The 24,755-nt window shown below is 35.6% G+C and overlaps 1 protein-coding gene across 14 annotated transcripts in view; it reads left to right on the forward strand.

Moving 5' to 3' along the window:
• TCF12 (transcription factor 12) overlaps nt 1-24,755 on the forward strand; it is a 164,076-nt gene that overhangs the window by 6,790 nt on the left and 132,531 nt on the right. For 13 of the 14 annotated variants that reach the window (XM_080551795.1, XM_080551780.1, XM_080551778.1 and 10 more), the window contains one exon: nt 33-105. In XM_080551795.1, coding sequence (XP_080407921.1) covers nt 33-105 — 73 coding nt within the window. Of the gene's footprint in view, nt 1-32; nt 106-24,755 lie in introns of those variants that run through there. The other variant, XM_080551781.1, reaches the window with a different exon arrangement.

A 24,755-nucleotide genomic window follows, 5' to 3' on the forward strand; every position in this document is an offset into this window, starting at 1 on the left:
AGCCAGCTTATGCACATCTTCTTGTTTTGCAGATGTTTTCCCCACCTGTTAATAGCGGGAAAACCAGACCAACCACGCTGGGAAGCAGTCAGTTCAGTGGATCAGGTAAGATGCATCTGAGATACATAAAAGTCATGTAACCAGGATTTGATGTTTTAGGTTACTTTTAATGTGCTTGAATGGTAATCTTTCACTTGTACGTATTCTCACATGACTTTCAAATTAGAGATGTCCTGTTTTGATCTGACTTCATAATACATCTTGTTCTTAACTTTAACCAGTTTTCCTCTGTGCCCTAGCCTACGCATTCCAATACAGTGAAATGTTAAGTATCTCTAGTCATGCTGACATGCAAGTTGTTTATTGATCTATTGCATTTCAAATGAAGGCTTTCTTTGTTGCTTTTTGATAAAAACCCACCTGTTCAATAAGTATTTCCTAGCACCTGTATGAAAGGGGAAAACGCTCAAGGAAAATACCAGGTAACAAAGTACTCCTGATGCAAGAATATATTCTAGAATGCAGTTCTTAAGGAACATGTATGATGTAGTGACTAACTTCTTAAAAAGAAACAAGCAAAACAAACACACACCCCAACCCAAAGCTTAGAATTTTAAGAATTACTAGCTAGATACCACTAGTTTCTAGATCTAAGTTAGATCTGAATTATTCTACTGTGTTATTGTAGTGATTTGTCAGAAGCTGTTTACTGGCACATGAACAAGTCCTCGTTGATCATAGCATCATGTATGTACTTCAACAAAATAATATGTGAAGTAGAAAATTAATGTATTTTCGTGTTCTCTTCTGCTTTCTCCTCTGGGAGCCTAGTTCAGTACACGATAATACAATTTTCCAGTGCTGTGTAGTTGTCAAAATTTTGACATATTTTTCTCACATTGAACCTCTATCAGTGCATCATGAAAACGAATAGCTGTAGTTACGTGTTGCATTTTGTTTCCTGCTGTTTTCATTGAAGTACACTTGATGTCTGTTTTCAGAGACTTTTAAGCTGAGCCTGTAGTACAAAATAAGAGTAAGTTTTTAAAATATGCTTTTTATTATATTATTCTTTGTCAGGGTGTATATATATTTATTAATGTTCCTAAAAGAGAAACTTAAGAACTAACACCAAACCACGTTATCAGAAAGTTCCTTTATTTTCTTTTCTATGTATGCATATTTTTGTAGGAATACAATTAAGTGATATTTTTGTTTTTATGAATACAAGGAAGTGAGGGTTGTGTTTTTAGTTAAGGCTAATGAAAACACTTTTAGAATGCTGATAGCGGAATGAAATTGCTTCTTGAGGTTGTGCAGTACCATTGCCTGTTTACTTCATACGTTGTCAGAATTGTTCCTTTGAGAGTCCAAAGGATACCTTGAATTTTAGTGACACAATAGAATTTTTATTTTTAAAAGTATTTTAAAACTTGAGTTGTATAATTTTGCAGACTCTTCAGAGACTATCTGCCAAATTTGATTAAAAAAAATTACGTAGTAAATATGACATCTGAGGAAGTATTTTACTTTTTTCTCCTGAAATATCTAAGTGGTTTCCACTTGCTCTTTACAATTAAGCTTAAATTACTGGTAAAAGTAAGACAGCAATTCCATATGCATCATATTTAATCTTTTCCAAGCAAATATTCTAGACTTATTTTTCAAAGGTGTGTTTTAAAGGATGTCCAGACAGCTAAAACTTACTGTGCAGAGCTCAACCTGAGGTTTCCACCCCCTATCCCCTCCTATACCTTGCTCTTCCTGAACAGGTAGAATAATGTTTTCCCTGCTTTTCTTGGCTGGATCAGGAAAAGAGAGAATGCCAAATACTTAGCTTTCGGTGAGAAATAGTAAATTTCCTTGAATTCGTTTAGTGATACAGTATATCATCATAGATGCTGGTCATGAGCAATACGCTGCAGCTGTCTCACAAGCTACAACCTCAAATGAATTCCCTTTGGAGAAGATAATGGTATATAGCCATGGGTTTTAATTCAAAACATTTCTAGTTGTAGAGGTTTACTGCTTGGTGGAATTATATACCCTAATTTTTGTAAAGTTACAACAACTGAAGCCTTGACCTAGGGGGATTGCTCTGCAGGAGTGAGAAGTGACAAACTTCTATATTGTGTTCTGAGTCAGTGTTGAATGTTATAGAAAGGCCTTGATGCGCTCACTGATGAAGTACAGGCATTTCCAGCACTCTGATTTAATTGTGATCTCGGTTTAATTTCAAGTGTTCTGTAGCTTATAGGATGTTTGAACACTTTGTTTTTTTATTTTTTTTTTTAACTGCAAGAGGCCACTTTTTAAAGAGAAACATGAGAGGAGAAAGTATTTATTCCTTAGACCTATCTATTAACAAAATGCACAGCACGCACAGATTTCTTCTTTGACTACAGGGTGATGCTACCTCTTCTCTTATGCAGACTTTGTGATTTTGACAGTAGGTGCAGCTGTGCAACTTGCTTCAATATCTTTCCTGTTAAACACCACTTTTTGATTGTTGTCTTTAATGGCATCTTTGCATAAGAAAGGAAAGTGTTTTCTTTTTCCTAGTTGGAGTTTATTTCTTGTTACTGTAGAGCCCCCTTTTTCCTCATTTAAACTTTATAAGTAGTAATAATAAAAATTATCCAGAAAACAACTCTTCCCTCCCAAAGCTATCAGTGCTTTGAGATGCAGCTTAGTGGCCCCAATTAAGTAGTTGGAAATCAGTTGCTTGTCTGAATGGCATTTAAGACTGTATATTTCTAGGACATCTAAATTGGAAAGGAATATTTATCTTCTCCTCCCCCTCTCCCCCCCCCCCCCCCCCAGCATAAAAGGACAAATTAGTTACTGTTTAAGGATGGTTAAATTGTGTTTGTGTTTAAGGTGTGGCTTTGTGAAGTGTGGAGAATACTATGGTGTACAGTACGAAGTCTGAAGTAACAAGCTTGATCTGGTGTAAATCAGCGGTATTTCTGGTGTTTATGCTGTAAACTACATGTCACAGGATTGCATAACTAAAGCAGCTATTGTGACAGCTACAGTTTATAAGAAAATGCTTGAGTGGATTAATATGTGAATGTTGTGTTTTGATTGAAAGAAAGTCTTCAGGAATATTTGGTGTTGGGGAGGCTGGCTTTCTACTGGTCAATCAGTTATGAATGAAAGCTGCAGATGAAATACGTGAACTAATCTGATGTATTACAGTATCTTATGACAATAAGTCACAAAAGCTGCTGTTAAAGTCAAATAACTTGGTCAGAGTACTAGTGAAAACAAATATATTGGAAAAGTAACCTGATATGTAGGTCTGAGTTAAGCCACAAACTATTCCTTGTTGTTGCTGTTAAAATTGCATCTTCTTTAAAACAGAACTTGCCTTTTCTTCCTCCTCCCAAATCAACTTGGGAAAATAAAGTGATTTCTGTCTTAGAAATCGTGAAAGCAGAAGGCAAAGGTCAGAGGTCCTCTTTATCAGGTTTTTAATTTAATTAGTCAGGCGTTCTTGCAGATTTTATTTAAAATGGAGAATTTCCATGGTGCTACTATGATTAATAGCAGCGTTTATGATTTACGTTGAAATGTTGCATTCTTTTGTTTCTGTCAAAATAATACTGTGTATGCCCATACAGACCTGGATAGTTACCCATTTTGCCCTATTCTCTTTACTTCTTACAAGAGTTTGATTAAAATGCAGTTAGAATATACAAATGCCATAGGTAATAATACTGTGGTTTTCATGTGTTTCCCAGCAGGTTTGACTTACCTTTCATTTTTTCATGTGATTGAATTTTTTTCCTCAGGTGTGGTACCCTACAATAAAACCCATTGTACTACTTCCGCACAAAACTTCATAGATGTTTAAAAAAAATAAAATAATATCTGAGGCAATGTTCTCATATATGGCTTACTATCTTTAATTCATGTAGCTTCCTCGTACTAGCAATAGCACTATTTTTGTGTGGATGTGTGCATGCGTGTGAGATATCAGCCCAAAAACAGAAGTAAGGTAGTAATGTGGATGTCTAACAAAGAATGAAGAGTTAAGTGTTTGAGAGGAACAGTTCAAGAGCTGAGTAGTCAAAATATGATGGTTCTGCTGCCTGTAAGATTCTTCTGAAGTACTTGAAAAATGAGTACATGCATTTGTGCATGGACAGCTTTGGGCACAAATCTTGTGTGTGTTTAAACATTTCCCATGCTAGGCTTATATGCAAAAAAACCCTTCAGGATAAATCTGTTTAGATACCTGTCTCTGTCAGTTTGGTCCCCTTATTTGCAAATTCATGAGGTTGCCCTTTCCACTTGTCTACTAATCTACACAGTTAGTGAGGAATGTTCTGGGATAGTCCGCTGATCACTGGCTGGATGCTAAGACCATTTAAGTTGATAGCCTGCCATTAACCTGAGTGTCCCTTCTACCTTGAGACTGCACACAGTGGCAATTCTGCTTTAGCAGGTCTGTTACCTTATTACCAAACAACGTTCCCAAAACTAGTGAGACTTGGTTACTGTTTGTCAGTTCTCTCATTTTGTTTGTAGTATTGCGTGCGCAGTTCCTTCCTAAAACAAACAAACAACACAAAACCGAAGTCTTGGGAGTTACCTCAGTAGGCAGTGTTTAAAATGCTGCGTACATTAATCTACAGCAAGCGTTGAAGATGGTAGGCACTAATAGATGTGATAATCAAATTATAGTCAAGGAGAAAACTACAGAAAGATAAGGCTTTAGGGTATGAAAAGTAGTGTTCCTAACCTTTCAGAGTATAGTATTTTGTTTTTGTCAGTACATTAATTCATAAGAAGAATCAATTTTCTGATACATTACATGTTTCTGGTACAGTCTCCTTCTGAGGCACAGGAAATTCCTAGTGCCTGCTCCTAATCCCTGAATTAAGGTGTTGACAAGAGATTCTACGTAGTAACACGGTCTGGTCCTGCAATAATATGTGACATGACATTTTTTATTCATAAAAGATGAAATAGAAGGCCTGTATTTGAGAGATTTGATCTGTTTTTCTGGTTTTGTCATCAAAAATGTGTTGCAATCGTGGTTCTTTTTTGTTTTGTTTGTTATTTGAAACAAAGTAAGCTTACTGTGTGTTAATGCCAAAAATCTAGAGTGCCCTGTTAAAATAAACATTAGATCATGCAGCTATGTAGCTTTGAAATTGTTTTTAATATCTAGTTTGTCCGTCAGCTCCCTTAAAAATGAACCAGCGGGTCTAGTAACCTGGTAGTTCATGCTGGGTCTGAGGAGTGCCAAATTAAAAATGTTGGACAAACGGAGGGAATGGATAAGCCTAGCTTCAAAGCAGACAGTCTCTCACAAAGGTGTTTATGGTCACACGGTGTTTTTGTGATTTTTTTAAAACAACAACAACAAAAAAGAATAAAATGACTAGAAAGGTAGGTGTTCTCATCTAGCCTGTTGACTGGCTAAGTCGGTGTCTGTCAATCTATTGCTGTTAGCTATGTTTTTGAAAACATGGCTGTTATCACTTAAGGTGGTAATAGCATCAATCGGTCAGAAATGCCTTGCTGTCTTCCCAGTAACTAGTTCTGGGATTTTAGTAGCATTTGGCCTGTCTTCTGTTTAGAGAGATACTTGACCTTGTTAATAAGGGAAACTACAACTTGCTGTATTGGCACGTAGAAAGCGTTTCTTCAAAAAATGAATTTGGTATTTCCAGCAGTTATTTTTCTCTGGATGAGAGCAGCGATGTGACGACTATGTTAACAAGCGTAGCATATGACTTCCAGTACATGTATAAACATTGCTGTGTCACAACACAAGGAAGATGGCTGCGGTGTTATTTCTGTCTGGCTTGAGAACTTCAGGACTCAGAGCAGTACTTTACCCTTTCCTGATGTGGAAGTACCCAGTGTGGGACACCTCCTCCTAACCCAGCTAGTAGCTCTTCGATCTGCCAAATTTTAATGACCTAGTTGTTAGTAAGTGATGAGAAGTATCCAGGTGGTTTGGAGAGTGGTCTTTATGACATGGTGGAAGGAATGTGATTTGAAGTGGCCTGTTGTATTTTGGATTTATTTGGACAGCAGTATTGACAGAAATGTGAACACGAAGACAAAAGATGTGGGTCAAGTGGAGTAAGAGAGCTGAAAAGGGTCTGAGGAGAAATTGCATGTTACTTGAGGTTTTTTTTTCTTTAAAGAGAAGTTTAGATGAGATTCTTACATATTTGTGTGTTCTGTAATCACGGTTGAACTTGTACTCAGTTCCTTAATTACTGGAGAACTGGTGTAGCTGCTGCTAAGTTTTTTTTTTTGGGGTTGGTTGGTTTGTGGGATTTTTTTCTTTGGTCTTTGAGAAGAGAATTTGATGTTAAAGATTTGTTAGTCATACATAAAAATGATCAAGTTCCCCTTTCCCATAACTTCTTTCCAGCTGTCACACCAAGAGGACTTAGCCCCTTAGTAATTTTGCTATCAAATCAGCACGACAGCTGTTTGTCTCAGTTCTGTTTTATCCATAGCTGAGAGTATAGATACTGTTACATTAATTTCTATGAATCTAGTATATATTACACTATAAACTTCATATATAAGCTTTTTTCCCTTGAATTTTCTAAAGGTAGAGTGTAAATTTTTATGGTTGAAAATTGTGCGTATTTATGAGCAGAAGAATGAGAGCTGGCTTGTATTGACCAAGAGATACATTACTTTTTTTTTTTTTAACTGTAGTTTGGAAGGACTATATTGTTTGGGATTAGGATTGGGTATTTTTAAAGACTTTGTAAAACTTCTTAAATTACCTATAGAGCCTGATGTAATCTATATGATATACCTCATCTCCAATCTTAAATTTCCTTCAAAATAAATATTAAGTTATTAGGTTTGAAAATTTAGTTTCAATAAATAAATTTATTTAATATAAATTATGTTCTCTAAAGACCTCTTTGAGAGCCCCTGTCTAATTTAATGTAGCATGTTACTTCTTCAGAGGTACTTCTTACACATCTTCAGAAGTATATAGCAAAATTTGATTAGTCCTGTGAGGAGGAGTCACTGAAGTAGGAAATAAAAAAAAAAAAAAGGCATTGTTTACTTCTGCATGTGAATTACTTGATGCAGATTCATTAGTGAATACTCTTAACTAGTATTATGGTGTACATCTTAATCACTGGCTTTGGTATTAAGTACTGTAAGAAAAGAAAAAGTATTATTTCAGTGCACAATTACTGTTCTAAGGAAGGACGTGTATTTTTAATCTTCTTTTGTCTGTCTTAAGAAGTAAAGTCCACTTCAATTTATGTTTTTTCTTTCTTAGTATGAGAGTCTGGAAGTTCAGAGTTCTATTGAATGCCTCAACCTGATGATTTGGAAGCACTTGTAGACTTTTTAAAATGCTACAATCAGTTATTTACTAATGGTTGTAGGACCACGTTTTTTTTCCTATTACGAGTCTAAGATGAGATAATGATAATTTTTTTTAATGTCTTGAATGAAAGCCTTGTTTTTTTCAGTTGTGAAACAAAGCTATGTTTGTAAACACAACATTCAAAAACATAAAGGACATACTTCTTTGGTGAAGATGTTAACTGAATACCAAGAATGATCAGAAAGAGCAGCTTTTGTTATATTTAATAATGTCCCACTGTTTTCAAAGGATAATCAGGCTAAAATGTACCCAACCAATCTTTAGGACTTTGTTAGTCTTCCATGCAAGGGATGTGATTTTATTTTATTTGTGGTGTGTGTGTGTGTGTGAAGGAGCTGAAATCGCTGCCAAGAAAACAGTGTTCATGTTCTTAGTGATGTAATGCAGGAGAAAAGTCATGATTGATCAGATTGAAGTCACCGTTGCTGGTGTTCCTTTTAAAGAAGTACTTGGAATGGAAGGTGGAAGAAGAAGAGACTTGATAAAATGGGTTTCCTTTACAGACCAGTTAGTAGTGTAGTGCTCTCTAGGAATGCTACTAAAAACCTAAAAGTAAGGTTTATATTGGTGGACAGGGAGGTTTTATACTTCCATAGTAGTACTATGGGGAACTTCTAAAAACTGCTCATACTATAGAATTGCATTTAAAAAAGAAGGTAAGAAGTGCACAAAATTTTGGTGTTACACAAAATTTCTCTGTCTTGATAAGTCAGAAATAGTGTGGAGTTCTCATAGCAAGTTTAACTGCTTGCTTTCACTGTTCTGCTTTCCTTTGAACAAAACTGCATTATACCTTTTGTTTGTCCTGTCTTAGACCTCTTTGCTGTTGATGAGGCTGAAGCAGTGGTAATAGAGAAACTTGTTATGCAGAAGTGTATTCTGAGCCTTGTTTTTTGTGAAAATACAGTTTTAATATATTCCCCCCTTTTTAAATATGAAGATAAATAGACAGCACTAGCTGTTAGGAAAACATCTAGTAAAACACAGCAGATTCGGTCGTTTCTAGCTGCGTACATTTTGTACACACGATGATTAATGTGTATGTTCTGTGTGTGATTCAGCGTAGTCCAGTATAAACCAAAGTTTACACTTAATTCGATGCAAAGAAGAGCTTGGTCTGTAGCATTACCCAGTATCTGTTTTTATTAGTTTTAGACCCGGACCAAAATATGTTGTTAATTTTTAATATGTATATCATTGTCTTTGAAGCAGGAATTGATTTTCAATCCTCCTGTCTTCTACCTTGCTCAGGTTTTATAGTCTTTAGTGCATTGAGTGGTTCCAGGACTTACCTAAAAACAAAACTGTATGCAGATTGGTGTTTTCTATTTTTAACATCTATATGTAAGTACAAGATAAACTGTTCTTTTACTTGAATGAGGCAATTAGAATGGAACCGGACAGAAGACTTAGCCAAACATAAATCTTAGTGTGATTCATGCTTTTTAGAATATAATGTGTCAGCAAACTGTAAAGAATCTCATTTAAAATAATGTTGCTTTCCAAACTTGGTTTCATCTTGTTATGTTGGGAAACATAGTTAAAGCCTAAAAAATACAGGTGAATCCAGGATGAAGTCACTGAATGTCACTCTTTGCATGCTGTAGGTACTTTTGCAGCTTGTAATCAAGTATCTCTTGAATTTTCTACTTCTGTTGCATTAGTGTTAGTATGATGCTGGGGAGATGAATATACCTCAGAAAATTTCAAAGTGTTTTTAGTTTTCTGTAGGAGACTGGAATTCACTGTTTAATTTTTTATTTGAATGCGAGCTGCTGTTGTGGCTACTCTGAAATGTTTAAAGCAGACAGCTTTGCTTGTTGGACGTTCTTTATATTGTGATGTTTTGATGATTTTCAGTGTGACACCTCTACCTGTTCCAGTTTCTTCATGCAGTGACATCGTGAGTCATAATCCTTGCTAAAGAACACGGCTTAAAATAATCACTGATTGTTTCTTTGCAATTCCATTCACTGCCCACTGCAAATAAACAAGAGCTGAAATGACGATATCATTTAATCCTTTAATGTTTGCTTTCGACATGCAAAACATTTTCTTGTAATAGAGAAGTAATCCATAAGGAGAGTAGCTGCTCTTTCATCTTCTGAATGCTAAATGAGGCTAAGGCTTTTATGAAGAGATGATGATTTAATGAAGATGACCGAGTTTTGGAGTAATGAAAAGCTTTTGTATATTCCTGCAAATGATGCGTGGTGCTTACTACAGCAGTTCCACTGGCTATATTTTGTAGTATGTCTTTGCAAGATTAGCACTTGTAATGCTTAGATGCCAGGGTGATTGAATGATACAGTAAATCAAATATTTTTCCCCTTAGTTTGATTTATAAAATAAATGCACATCTATGTCACTTTATTTCTGACATTACATGTGATTATACACAGGTATTCTCTAGTCTGTGTAAGACTTTTATTTTGGTAGTATTTATTTTGGTTTTTTCTTTGGTAACCTTGAAAATATCTCTGATATTGTATTCACTGTCCTTGCTAGAGGATAGTGAAAAGCACACAAAAAAAGGAATGTGAACTTTGTCAATATTCTTGTGGCAGGAATGTCCAAATAAGAAATTTTTCTTACAAGTGCATATAAAATGCTGAATTTAAAAAAAAAAAAAAAAAAAAGCTTTTTAACTGAAGCAAATTTAGCTTAGAACAAACAAACATCATACCACAAAAAAGTCTTTTTTCCTGTTCGTTGTTCATTTCATTAGTTTACTTTGATTTCTTAAAATTATGTATCGTATTACGCCTTGAGTAAAGTGAGTTAGGTATCACCTGATACTTCAAAAGGAAGTAGAGGGAGGCTTTAAAGGATGTGAGACCTTACCCTGTCCAGAGCATATTCTCCCATGTGTCTTTCAGGCCTTCATAAATCAACAGAAGGGACTTGATTTTTTCCTCCTTGTAAGCCAACTCCTTTAAAGTGGGCAGTAGTGAAGTTCTGTAAAGGTTCACCTGATCTTCTTTCTTCCATCAAAACTTAAGGGAAGTTGTGATTCTATAAAATAAAAGTAGATTTTTTTTGTAGTCTTTACTATGAACACCGGAGGTAAATCTTAAAGTTTGCTCAGCTATTTTAGGTTTGCCACGGATGTGAAGAATGTGATCGTGTTGTTACACTTCTGCTTATATTACAGGAAAGATGTGTCTGTCCATCTGGGATGAATGATCTTTGGTGAGCCGCAACAGGCTGGTTTTAGTTTACTTTTTGTAAACTGTCATGTAATGAAAGTGCAGAAGTGGATATGTAACTTACACTTCCTTCTTATCCTTTTTAATGTCTTGAATAACTGGCTAGTTCCTGTGTAGTTGTATACAAAGTCTTGCAGGTATCAGAGGAATGTAAGGTAGTGCAGAGTCTTCAAATTACATGTTAGGTGAAAAAAATTTCAAGACTCGTCGAGGCTGTGTGTGCATGAATTCATTTCTGGGTAAGTGGTGAAGAATTCTAAGTTACATCTTTAGAGTGATGCAGTACAACCAGAGTTTATGTCCTTTATATGAATTAAATCCACTTTCGTTTTCAAGGTACTTGTTGAGTACTGAATGGCAGCTTCAGTCGTCTACTTTCTGACTATGCACTAATATTTCCATTTTCGTTTTTTTCCCCATCTTGTTAGGGGGAATTGGGAGTGAGGAGGAGATAGAGGCCTGAATATTGAAGATGCTCTGTAACATGTTTTTTATTCTGTAATGGTTATATTCCTTTTGGCCTTTGAACGGTCTGTATTTGTTTTACAAAGCAAATGGCATTTTCCTCCTTAATGCTGCCACTTACTTTTAGGTAACCTAAGTGCTTTATGAACTACCATCAAAAATCCTGTTTCATACCTTATATTACCTTATATTTCTGCAAGTGAAAATTGGTATGTATATGGTAATGTGGCTTGTGCTGCAGTGAGGAATCAGTCAGAGTTTGGACATCTCTCATGTATGTGTCATAGGTTGTCTCTGACTCGAGACTGAAGAACATGCTGTTGCCATAGCAATGCAAGTCCTTTTGAAGGCAGAATTCTTGGCAGAGCTGTTGCATCTCCTGAAGTGCTTGGTGTGTTGATCTGAAAGTACCTTGTCCGTATCAGCACATAACTGCAGTAGAAAGAATGGGAAGAACAGATTTCTTTAAAATACATGCATTTCTGTTTTTGCAGTTAATAGTTGGTTAAACCCTTGTTCATCAAGCTAAAGCTTTTAAAAACTTTATGCTGTGAACGATTCTTACATAGAATATTTAGCTTGAATACATATACAGATGAGAACTAAGCAAACATCTTATTTTTTTTCTTCCAAATAAAATCACGAATGAAATAATAGTTGAAAATAATTTTTTGTCTTCTGTAGCAGCTGTGTACATGCCATACTCATGATCTTCAGCTTGTTTTTGTTTGTTAATCCTTGCCCACTCTTTCCCCTTTCTCAGAGTAGGAAAGAAGCATAGCTCCAGCTTGGCTTGGGCTGGCCTTGGGAAGCATTACTGAGTTGCTGCTCTAAGCAGTTTAGACATGACTTGTTGCTTACGGTTTTTGCATGTGTTGGTATAACCTGGATAGACAAGTCATGGTGTAAGTGACCTTGGCAGGCTGACCGCATACTGTAGCAAGGAGAGGTCAGTATTGATTATGCTGAGAATGTGAACCAAGGGAATTACTCTGCAAGGTGTCTGTTTGTTGTTTTCCCCTTTTTAAGCAAATTTAATGCTCCGTCAGCAGGTGTATACTGCAGCTCTCTAGCCATCCTTGGGAACAAACATAACATTAATAACCCGGGTTTCCTTTAAGTGTTTTGCCACTTGGGTCTCAACTCACATTTGGGGAAAAAAGCTCTTTCAGGGCTCCAACAGAAGTTCTGTTTATGTGCCTCTTAGCCTCAAGTCAGTTGGTACTGATGAGTAGGCACCGTTTTTGGTATTGTGGCAATAGGTTAACTAAAATGCACTGGGATAAACTCATTCTGAATATGTATGTATTAATACTGGCCTTGCTTCATCAGGCTTAGCAAAGATAACATATAAAGTGACTTCAGTGTGAATTGTTAGGTAGTTATTTTTTGAAATTCTAATTCTGATTTGTGTAATTGGCTGACTGATTCTAAAACCAAATGAGTAGCTCATGTAATTCATGTAACAAGCTTCCATCTTGAGATAATCAATACTCTTCAATATCCACTGGTTTTGTTTCCAGCTACACTGTTTTATCAGATCAGTTAAATTATAAGGGTATGGAGTACTGAAATCATGAACAAAATGTGAGTTTATCAAAATGTTTATCTTAGTATTTTTCATGAAAACACTTGATTAGTTATGTTTTTTTTAATTAAAATAAGCTAAACCAGGCAACCATCTAAATCTTTTGCCAAGTTTGTAATATTACTTAATGAAAAGAGAATAATAATGAGCTTTCAAGGACATAGCTAAGCAACAAAATTTCTGTTCATATCTTACTGCGTAGTTCCTGTGTCCCTCTTCTCTCCCCCCATTTGTAGGTTTCCTCAGCTGTACAAGGAGGGCTAATGAAAACACTCTTCTACACTGAAAACTTCCTCAGTTCATGGAGATAGTAGACTTGGAATAAAAGAATAATAAGAATAATTTCGTATGACTTTAGCAGCGTTAAAGTAGCTTGCATGTATTTTAAATTTCTACTCCCTCCTTTTGTGTATAATTTCTATGGCTTTATGAACTTCATTTAATTTTTTATTTACATTGATAATTTTCGGGTTTTTCGTTTTCAGTTTAGTTTTTACTGTATCTACATCTGTTCTAAATGTTGTTTGAAAATGGGAAATGCAAATTTCAGTGTAGGACTTGTAGCAATGTTCTAGAAAAAAGGGCCTCTTGTTATTTCAACACTGTTTCTGCACACCTTCACAAATTACATATGCTTCTTATTTCTGCAAATTTTATTTTAAGCTAATCCAAATAAGAAAGCATGGAGAGATATATTTGCCTACATTTCTTTAAGGAAGAAAATTACTAGCCTAAAACGTTTTCCTGGTGACATAAACAGAAAACAGCCCTGTCCATAGTTATCCTTTGTATTTAATGGATTAAATTCACTTTGACAGCTAGATATATGTACCAGTGTCTAGCCTATGGCCATGATCTAATAATCATGGATATGGTAACAAGTCGTCTAAAAAGATTCAGTAATCAAGTGTTTTTCTTGACAAAACGTACTGTGACTGAAACAAGAAATGAGGCTGTGTTAAATGTGACTACATTTGCTACTGTGCTTGTATTCTGAATACTTAATAAATACCCTTTGGGATGTAGACAGAACCTACGCTTTAACAGAGGTGGAAAAGCTGATTGTGCTACAAAAGCATGTATTTTAAAGTAGCAAAACAAATTTGATCTAACCTAATGATCACAAAGAACTTAGTTTCAAAACATTAATTTCTCCTTTCCCTCAAGTGCTTTTTAAGTTGTTTATTTCTTCTGTCGTAAAAAGAGTTGTGTACTGTTAAACAGAGCCTTCTGTGCAACACACAATTCCTATATCATGATTTTGTTACCTGAGGTTTAAATAGTTACTGATGAGTCAATACATGTCAATGGGAAATGCTTAAAGTGCAGCAGATATTTTGAAAACAGATTCTTTATTGTGTGCTGAATAGAGGGCTTTGATCTGGACTACGTTTGACTAGTAAAACCTGCACTGAATGTAAATATCCTTTAACAACAAGATAATGCCTTGAAACAGTCCGTTGTGACATGAAGTTAAACTAATAAGCTTTGCCAAACTGCAGCGTGTTGTATTTGGCTCTAGCTTTGGGGGAAAACTGATGTATATAGTATAAACTTCGGTAAAGTACATCAGATTGAGATAAAAACTAATATTCAAAAAACTATAACTTTATTCTCCCTTCTTTTTCTTTTAAATAGAATTTTTGATACAGCTGTTAGGAATGATGTTTTAGGAAAACACTGAGGGGGAGAGAGTGGAAACCAATTTAATGAATTACACATTCCTTTAGGATTGGCTGTTCACCCTAATTTATAGCTTACATTTCAACAACATCTGAATGTGATACTTGTTTTGAGGTGTTTATTTTTTTGTCTACTTTCTCGTGTTTTTGTAGTTCAAGTGATTTGACACACTTTAAAGTTGACAACGTTTTTAGTGAGAATTAGGAGGTTGGCACTGAGGCTAGCATTTGAACGGATACATGAAGCTGGGGGAATCAGAACGTAGAGGTATCTTTGGGGAGAGCCTGGATTATTGCTTCAGATGAAACTGTTGCTGGAGTTAGGTTATTCACTCTTCCACCTGCTTGAAATGCAGGAAACTTTAAGGGATTCTTAGCTACTTTATTTGCGGCTGTGTGCAGTGTGTATGTTCGATTGTGTTTTTGTAATGATTTTGCTTCTCATATTAAGTATTGATGTCTTAACTCAAATTTTCTTAATATAATTGCAATTGGCTGGTGAGAAATACAGTGAACTTAACTTTTTTTGCATAAGGTAGATTAGAATTTGGGTGTTCAGCTAAAGCTTAATAGTTTTTGATTTTGATTTGGTCACTTGTGTTGCCTTAGACTTGCTTTTCTCCATGTCGTTAATATAGTTAGCTGATTCTAGGAGCATGTGATTCCTCCAGGCATTTATACAGTATGAACCAAATGAATGCCAGACCCGAATGCTGTGTTGTGTTTTTCACTTTCAGTTAATCGTTCTAACACATCTTAATGGACAAAATGTCCAGGGACAATTCAGGAACTTTTTATTTCATTGTTTTTCCTGGTGCTGTGATTCTTGTTAAAATGATGTCTTGCAGAAGAGGCGTTTTGTTTTTTAGTAGATTGGGGAAGGAATGAGTACACAATACATGGAGCAGTAAATATTATGGATAGTGATTGTATCCTGATGTAATTTTGAATCACATTTTATATATACATATATATACGTGTATTCATATACACATATACATATATATGTGTATACATACATATATACATATACGTATATACATATATACGTGTATTGTTCCAGAATCTCTCAAACTAAGATTGTTACATATCAGGCCTTTCAGTAGTTTCAAACCTTTTTCTTTTTAAAAAAAATCACTTGTCACAACATCCTATCACGTAATTCTGAAAATGTGCAACTGAAAATGTAATGGGAAGCACAGCATTGTCTGTAATCACCCCTGAATCAGCGACGAGTTCAGTGTTTTTTGAGATCATGCAATCTTAGGAGGCTAAAATAGGCTTTTAAATATGTTTTTTTGTCTACTTCTTTTTCCTCAGAAACTTCATAATTGATTTAACTTAAATGCAGGCAAATTTTAAAAATAGGAACTTTCCAGCCCTTTCGGTGCTATGATCCTTGAAATACACAAGGTATAGAATTGTCATGCATTTGGAATTACAATATTAAAAATACTTCTTCTTAAGGAGTTTGGGTCATCCTAATAATAATTTCTGATTCGTTATTTAAGAACTTAGAAATATTATTTTACTTCTTTTAAAATCTCCTTGTCAACTTCGTGTTGCACTTGCTCAGAAAAGATGTAACTGAGATATGGAATGACTTAATTTCCCAGTTATCTGATGCCCAGGATTTTAGAAGGCACGGTAGCTTTGTGAAACATCGATTTGGTAGTGGCATCTGCTTTGTTAGAACAGTGCTTTTTTTTTTTTTTCCTTTCCTTTAAAAAGAAGAATATCACCCACTTAATTTAAGGCATGCTTACTCTTCTGAAAGTAGTCATAATGAACCAACTAGGAGTGAAGAAGCACTAGAAGCATCTTCTGTCCCGTTAGTATTCAGAGTGAATTATTGACCGCCCTTTCTCCTTGGTACTGTTCTATCACAGCATGCAAATGGCCTGAGGCTGTGATATGGGTTGCCAAATCTTTAGTTCTCAAATAATCTCTCTTTTTTCAGGAGAAGTAATGTCTCCTTTTCGCTTATCCAAAATGTTTCCAGTCTTCGTGATTTCATTATTTGTAGCCACACAGAATTTCAGTGAGCATTTGCTACTTCCATGAAATTTGCTACTTTTTGATAATTTTGCTACTTCCACCTAGATAATCTGTTGTGCTATCACTGAAGTACAATATGATTGTGAGGCTTTCAAGTTCTCTTAAATTTTGCCAGGTAATGTAGTTAGTGTTGGTATTCTCAGTAGAGTTTGGGCAGTTAGTTTTTCCTTTGTTTTCCCAGACAGGTTCATTGACATTTAATTCAGTTCAACAAAAGTTTTGTCTTTAGACCAGTGAACGTGTCAGCAATATCATTTGTGTGGTTAAAAGTCAAACGGTTACCTAAATACCTGGTTTAATTGGGGATTTTCATTTGAACCATAGACTGGAGAAGAAGTAATGATGTTGTAGAAGTTCCTACAAGCTGGTGAATGTTATAGTTGGTTTAGGACACTCAGCTAGTGTAATTACCCTTATAGAACTGGTTATCGTTGTTGGAATTTGGTTTGGATGCTGGATTTACAGTTCCATACTATGTCTGTATTGAAGATGATTGCTGGCAGTTCTTACTGTTCCCTTAGCAAACTTTTATATAAATTCTCATCGTATCAGCCATTTGGGGAATATTGCTGTGTATTCAAATTCTCTCTCTGCTTTAACCCTTTCCTCTGAGGGAAGGTAATTGTGTGGATTACTATGTGTAAAAAAAAAAAAAGTCAGTGAACAGAGGTTATTGGCATAATAGCTCCAATTGTGCGGATAAATCTCACAGTGAGCAAGTCCTTGCTCAAAGTGCCCTGCCTAATTTTCTTCCTGCATGAGACCAATAGGAATCAAGTTGTCAAGCAGCCGTTTGCTTGTGCAGCTAGTACTGCGCATGTGGTGGCTTGAGCTTAGTTGTGTTTGGCTTTCTCTGGATGTAATGCATTTTGGCCTTTTTGTCTTTGACCTTGCTCTTTTGACTTTCTTTTTTGTGTTTTTGACTTCCCTTAGTGTTCCCTAGTATTAGAGGTCATGAAAATAGTTCTAGGAAGGCTCTTGTGTTGGTTTGTCTGAAGCAAAATTTAATAACGATGTGTCTTTAAAAGAATACTGTCTATAAAATGTAACTGGAGCTGGGAATGGGAAAGTTTTGAATTAATTGTCACGTTTGTTTGCCTTTTGGTTTTATATCGTGTCCAGGGACAAGTTGTGAGTGTTTAAGAACAAAATAGTCTTTCAGAAAGGAGTTCTGCTTAAAAATCTGCTTTTAATATGAGAGTTACTGGAAATGGACACTAGCTGTAGGTTTATGATCTACTGAAAGGTCTGCATGTCTTTTGAATGCAAATTAAAAAACAATATTTTTTGCAGAACTTTTTAAAGTGAAAAACAAAAACCTTTTAAGTACTTCAGATTATAGAAGAAAGTCTTTTTAATGAAGATGTTAGCAAGAAATGATAACTAGCTTGAGTACGAGTATCCTTATTTTAGGTCTTCTTCCTTAGTGTACTATATACATGGTACTTACACAGTGACCTCCTGGTACCTCCTTTAAATAGAACAGAATTTATCTGTGTTTCTATGGTTTGGGGCTTAGAGAATTAAAGACCTTAATTGATATTAACTTAATTGATACTTCGAATGGACAGACAACCGGGTGTGAAGTCAGATGATGTTGCCTTTTGTTTTATACTTTATGTATATATAATTAAGCATGGAGACAACTAATAACGAGATATTAAGCAATACAGTATTTCTTGTATGCTGAAGTACAGCTATACAGTTACTTTAATGTAAATTTAGTTACGGAATCTAGCTAAGAGTAGGATGTTAGTGGAGAAGTTCATAGGCTGTTTTTCCCTGCTGATAAATCTGCTCTGGGAAATTGGTGTCATTATTAGTTTAGGTTATGTTCTATAGGATTATTTTCTTTTCTGGAGGAATGTAAGTGATGGTGATAAAGAATGGCTGTGCGTGTGATAGTGGTGGGGTTAAGCATGCTGAAAGATTCAAAATTGCAACAGTGAGGGAAAAAAATGAAACTGAGTTCGCTTGATATTTATTATATTATTATTGATATTTATTGATTCACTACAGTACCTACTGCTATGTATTGGTAGAAAACTTGTGTGACTGGAGTGCAGGCGTGTTGTGTTTTGGTTTCCCTCCTCTTTTTCCAGCTATTACTGAATAAATTAATGGATACTGTTCTTGATATTTATTTATTATGCCAGCTTGCTTTTTCCTTAGAAGATCATAATATCATCCCTTTTTCATGGCCTTCAAGAAAAATAGTTTGTGCAGGGTCAGACACGCATATAATATTACTGATTTTTTTTTTTAAAGTGTGTTAGATGTACGTGGCTTAGATTTTTCCAGTCACATGCTATTATACTGTAAATGCTCTCTCAAGTGAGATTTCTAGGGAGAAATAATATTCTCCACTAGAATAAACTTATTATTATATATGTTAAAACCTTTACATGGGTCATAGTAGCTAGAATTCTAATTTTGCCCTAAAACTAGTCACTTGAAAATGGCTTTTATAACCTATGTAAAGTTTTCTGCTACATCAAAAATGCTCTTCAGTTGGTGTTTCAGGTACTAAGCTTTGTCACAATACTTTCGTTAGGAGCTTAGGCTGGTCTTCTGGATCATATGAAGTCATCAGGCTTTGCATTTCATTTATAGAAAATGCTTATGAGCACCTTGTAATGTTCTGTAATCTTATTAGGTCAAGTTGCTGGTGTTTTGTGTTAGGTTTGTTCTTTGTATCCCTTCGTGCTGAAGGGTATTGTTGATCATAAATACAGTCTTGAGTGTTCTTGATTTTAATAAAAATAAAAGATTTAGTTATAGCTTTAAATACTTAAGAAGCATGCTGGTCTTGCGTTTGGCTGGGTACAAAAGGTAATGTGCTACTGTATACTTACAGCATCTGGCTCTGAGTTGTACTTGCTTTAAATTAAATATTTTGGGGAGTGTTTTGCTTCTAAAAAACTTTTATAGGGTAGTATCAATGTCTCTTCTTCAAAGGTACAAACAAAATAGTTTGACTATGATTTTCATTTGAATACTTTTCATTTACATCCTTGAGACTTCTCTGTAAAGCTTTCTTTAACAGTTCTTGACATTGCTACCTCAAGGCATTGAGCCAGCACGGACAATCGCAAGCGAGCAGACCCAGCTTTCGAATCCCAGCCTGCTTCCTCATATCCTTAGGGGAATGTTGACCTTGTCTGCTTCAAAAAGTAGCACCTGCTGGCTAACCAGGAGGGGCATGGAATGAATTTGGACAAGGGTACTTTGGTCTTGCTAGGCTGCAATACAAAACTTCGGGGTTAGAAGGGCTGAAGAAGTACTTGACTCTGAGTAGATAGAAAATAAACAGGACTGAAGATCATTGTGAGAGAAGCAATGTTTTGATCCATACCTGATGCTCTTTATTCATGTCTTAGCACTCATAGCATAATTTTCCTCGGTGTTACCTGTTACTCGCTTCTTCTTTTGATTGTTTTAATTAATATCACCTATTTGAGGCACTAATTTTGCACAAAAGTGGTCCAAACACTTTGCAGCGTAGTGTGAATTATTTTGAAGGAAATAATTACTCTCTTACAAAGCAGAGTAATGCGGATAGATCTCAGCAGTTCTTTAAGTTGTTAATTTTCAGTTTTGTAGAACGAAAGTAGAGCGAGGAGAAACTGATTTCTGTTTGCAAGGTCAGTATATAAAATGCTATTCGCAGCTTTTTATCTCATTTTGTAGTTTTATGGTCTGTGTGTCTAATGAGAAGTAATATATTTGTTAGGGAGCAGCAATGAGATTTCATGCTGTTATTTCCAGAGGATTGCTAATACAAAAGAAAACCAATGTTTTTGTTTTAGCTACATTTGCATAGACTTAATCACAGCTATTGTGCAGTTTTGAGCTGAGAGTTAAAATGCACAGGGTTGTGTTTAAGCAGAGTTCTTTTCTCTTCATTCCTTCACCAAAACAAAAAAAAGGAAGCCTTCCATTGCAGGAGAGAAGGTTATCTAGAAGGAAAAGAAAATATCATTTGTATTATATATGGCTCCAAATCAGCATTTTTTAAAATTAAGCTATAGAGTTATTGAGTGTTAAATTCTAGACTGCATTTAGTAGGGTAAATTGCTTATAATTCTGGAAGCACTGATCCTGATAGGAAAGGGTGATAATTAGTTTCTAATATGGACAGAATTGCTGTTATTAGCTGTGCTCCACGTTTGCTTTCCCCGTGGCATTCCTTGGGGTGCAGCAGATGGATGAACAAGGGGCAGAGGTAATGTGTGCCATGATCGGCTGCTGCTTACCCCCAGGGATACTTCTAGAATGCTGATCTCTTTTTTTATTATCTTTTCTCTATTTTTTTCCTTTTTCAGCAACTTTGCTGAGATGTATCAGAATTAATTTATGATATTGTTTCTTTGTAGTCCATTAATTAATCCATTTACTATTAATATATTAGCTTCTTCAAAAAGAGCAGACTTTTGCATGTGTGACTTTGTAAGATTTAAGATAACAGCAATATCATGCTTAAATACTCTTCTCCTTTCTGTGAGGTTGTGGCATTCATAACGTGATGTTGCCTGCTACTGTTAACCTGATCTTCTGTAACATGATCAGCTCCTTTTAAGTTGGAAAAGGGATGTTATTGTGGCACCTGAATCATACAGTGGAGTCTGCTTTTGAGGAGAATTGTCCTTTTCCTTTACATCTATCCTAGTCAAGTTTGCTCTAATTTTCCTTTCTTTCCGCTCTTGACTTAAATGCATGAGGTGTGTGTGTGTGTTCTGTTTTGTTTTTCCTCTTAAAGCCAAATCTGTTCAAGGTTGTAATGTGACCACCTTCCTTATTTGTCATCCAAATAAGTAGTCTTGCTTGGGTAGGAACAAATAGAGGCTGACTCTCCCCATATTTCAGTTAGGAGGAAGCCCAGCATCCATGTAGCAGCTCCCACCTGGTGGCATAGCTGCAGGCTCTGAGCTTGCAGGGAGCCCTGCTTAGTGAAAGTTGTTCGTGGGCCACGTGCCTGCATGCTCAAAGGCAGGGCTGTTCATCTGAAATGTTACCATGGCGCGTTCACTGAAACGGTCAGGAAGAGGAAAGGGCAGGGAGCTCTGTGTGTCTGTGCGTGTGCCTATGCTGATTATTAGAAAATATTTTATCTTGGTCACGTTCTCTTAAAGTGATAAAAACGTACTCTTTGGTGTTCAAATTTTTCACTTTGTTTATATCTGGCCTTTATTTTTCCTTATCCTTTACTTGTTTGTTCTCCCACCCAACCCATCTCACTCCCAAGAAGTCCTCTCTCATTTGTTCTGCAGTCAGTAGTTCTTTTCCTGCATTTATCCTTTTGATTCTATCAGTCATTAATAAAACCTGATGTTTTCTATTTATTAGTCTAGCTGGGACCTTTACATTTGTATGAAAAAATATCTGGTGAAGTGATTCTTACCTTTTCCCACTTTGGTTCAAAAGACATGTAAAAGTAAAAGAGAACTATATAAACTTAATACATTCATTGAAAATGTTTTCCATGCAAAAGCTGCATATAATATTTAAAATTGTACTACGGTAACACATATATAGCACAGGTAACTGTTAGTTTGGAGGTAAACTTATATCCATCAATATAATCAAGACCAATCTTTACTTACCATTTTACATATTTTATCATGCCTGTGCTTTCCAATACAAATGCTACAGTTACTATCATATTAAAAACAATTATGATAGCATAAACCAGCATGTGTCCACTGAAAATAGCAAGTCCACATAAAAATCTGTATACAGTCATGTATTTATTTATTCCTTTAATAAATGCTCTATGTGGAGATCTAGAGACTCCACATCTAGAGTCTGTCCCAGCTGAAAGTAACAGGTCTTGATTATCTCCTTCAGACTGGGCTTTAACTGGTGAGAAACTTTTCATGTTGTTCATGCTGGGTGTCGTTTGCTAGGGTAGAGAGGTACTCATCTTTACAGAGGAACCATAGGAGGGACTATTTTTGATCACTGTTGTAGGTGTTATTTATTGGAAGATTATAATTCTCATTTGCTATTAAGTAGTGCTTGTGTTTTAGTTTTTTCAGGCAGTTCAATGGAATAGTTTCCTGTAAGAAGCAAAGTCTGAGCTTCACGATTTGGCTGTAAACTTGTGGACAAGATTAGATCTTCTTTACCTTTTGAATTGTGCAATGTAGTAGTTCTAGGCACTGAGACCTGTCTGTAATATTACAGAGCTCTGTAATATTGCACAATCTTGTGTACTGAAAGCTGTGAATAATCAGCTCCTTGATCTCTGCTATGTTTCAGATTGTTTAGAAATGGGATGCGGAAGTGACTGTTCTGCAGATTGACTTCTTTGTGCCCCTAAAGGCTGCTTCAGAGAGTTAAATTAAGGAAAAACTGCAGTTTTTACTTTAATTCTTTAACTGATAGCTGGTTTTTGAAATGTCATGATGCAGCATTTCAAGCTGATCATATGAAGGTCATACCAGTGCTGCGAACATCCAGATGTCAAACATCTATTTGAAGTAATAACTTCTTTTGCCATTGTAGTATAAGGGTGCCAGAGAAGAGTTAGGATCCTGTTCTTGGATGAAATGGTACGAAGAATGTAAGCACTGCTGCAACTAATATTTAACTCCCGATTCCGGGGTTGAGGACATACTCTGTGAAGTATTGCTACCTCATCTAGTTATTTGATTTCACATCAATCAGATTTGAATATCTGTCTGAAAAGCATAAGAAAATGCTGCTTTTGCATACCTGCTTTTAAAAATTTTGGTTTGGTTAGTTGTAGTATCAGTGTTTAAAATAAAACAATTTCTGAAATAAATTTCCAATTCCCATAAGTATGATTCAACGCAGATACAGATAGGTCAATCCTGAAGTAAAAACCAAGTTGTACTTTCCCGTGTCTCCTTTTAAAGGGTTGGATGTTAGTGTCAGGCATCTGGAGTGCTGGATGAATACCTCTTCTGCTTTCTCTCCCTTAATCTTATCCTTCTTCAACATCTCAACGTACACGGTTTGTTGTCTACCAAAGTCGTTCACATATATGTATTAAAATAAAGCATACAGAAGAATATGCAACATTATGCTTTATTAAACACTACTACACTGCTGTAGCAGGTAATGAAAACTTGCAGTTGTTTGCATTTCTCAATCATGGGTAGCTGTGTTTATCTGGAGAATTGCATTGTGAACATTTTGCTGATTCTGTTGCCCAAATGCTAACATTCAGTGGGAATATTTTTTTTTAAAAAAGCTCTTTTTATGGAATTAAATGTCAGTGTCACTTGATTCTTCAATCATTTCATCAATATTTCATCAGCCACCAGAGAAGTCTTGTTGCAGAGTTATTTTCTTTTTAGTATGTTGAAGTGTGTTTCTTTTTTTAAAAAAAAGTCTGATAGTCTTCTAGTTTATGACTTCTGTTATGGTTAAATTGCTTCTCCTGAAATTTCTAGCTAAGAAGTCAGAAGAAATCCTGCAGTGATGCAGCTATCGATTTCTCAAGTGAGATTTTTTCTAGTATGCCAGATAATAATGCCTGTTGAGTGTAACTTAGAAATGAAAAAAAAAAATCAGCTCACAGTATCTGTAGATTCTAAGTTCAACTTTAATGTGTGTTTAAAGTAACTTTGCTTAAATGTTTTTTAAGTGATTTTGTAAAATTGTTTTTACTCTTAACTCCTTTCAGATGCTTCTTGCTGCATCTGAGTTAGAAAATTCTTTGTATGCATTTGGGAAAACAGTGAAAAGAGTAATAGAATTTTACTTCTTTGTAAATTGTGACAGTCAGCTTTTCTAAGCCTTTGGTAGTGGTGGCACCTGATTGGTTTGGATTGGTTTCAGCAAAATTTACCTCTTTGTGTCAGTCTAGAGCTGCTTCTGTAGAGAAGATGCTTGGGCAGGTGCACTCTTTCAAAGTGCTGAGACAAACATAGCAATGAAAGTTTCTTGGTGGCACTGTGCTGGAACCCACAGCATTCTCAGAGAAATTAGTGACTTTAAGATGAATCTCCATGGTTAACTGCCAGATTGTCTCCATGGGCATCAAACCTACTGAAACGTGCTCTGTTTGGCTTGTGATGTTGGTTTTGTATTTTTGACATTGCTGTCTAATTGTAACAGAAAAATATCTCCTGCAGTTTTAGAATTACTCGTGATTTTCAGAGATTTTTTTTTCTGTTTTTACCCAGGATATTTGAACTTGAATGACTAAAGGAAGAAGCGATTCATTTTGTGATACGAACTATTTGGTCAATAGTTCATATACACGTGCTTATATTCGCTTTCTGGACTGTGGAGCCATTTCAGGCTTTTATGTTTTCCTCTTTTTTTTTTTTTTTTGCTTGTCTGTCTTTGCTACCACGTATTACAGATGTGGCCATGCAGTGAAA

Source organism: Anser brachyrhynchus (assembly GCF_964034855.1).
Source record: "Anser brachyrhynchus genome assembly, chromosome: 11".
Classification (NCBI taxonomy): domain Eukaryota; kingdom Metazoa; phylum Chordata; class Aves; order Anseriformes; family Anatidae; genus Anser; species Anser brachyrhynchus.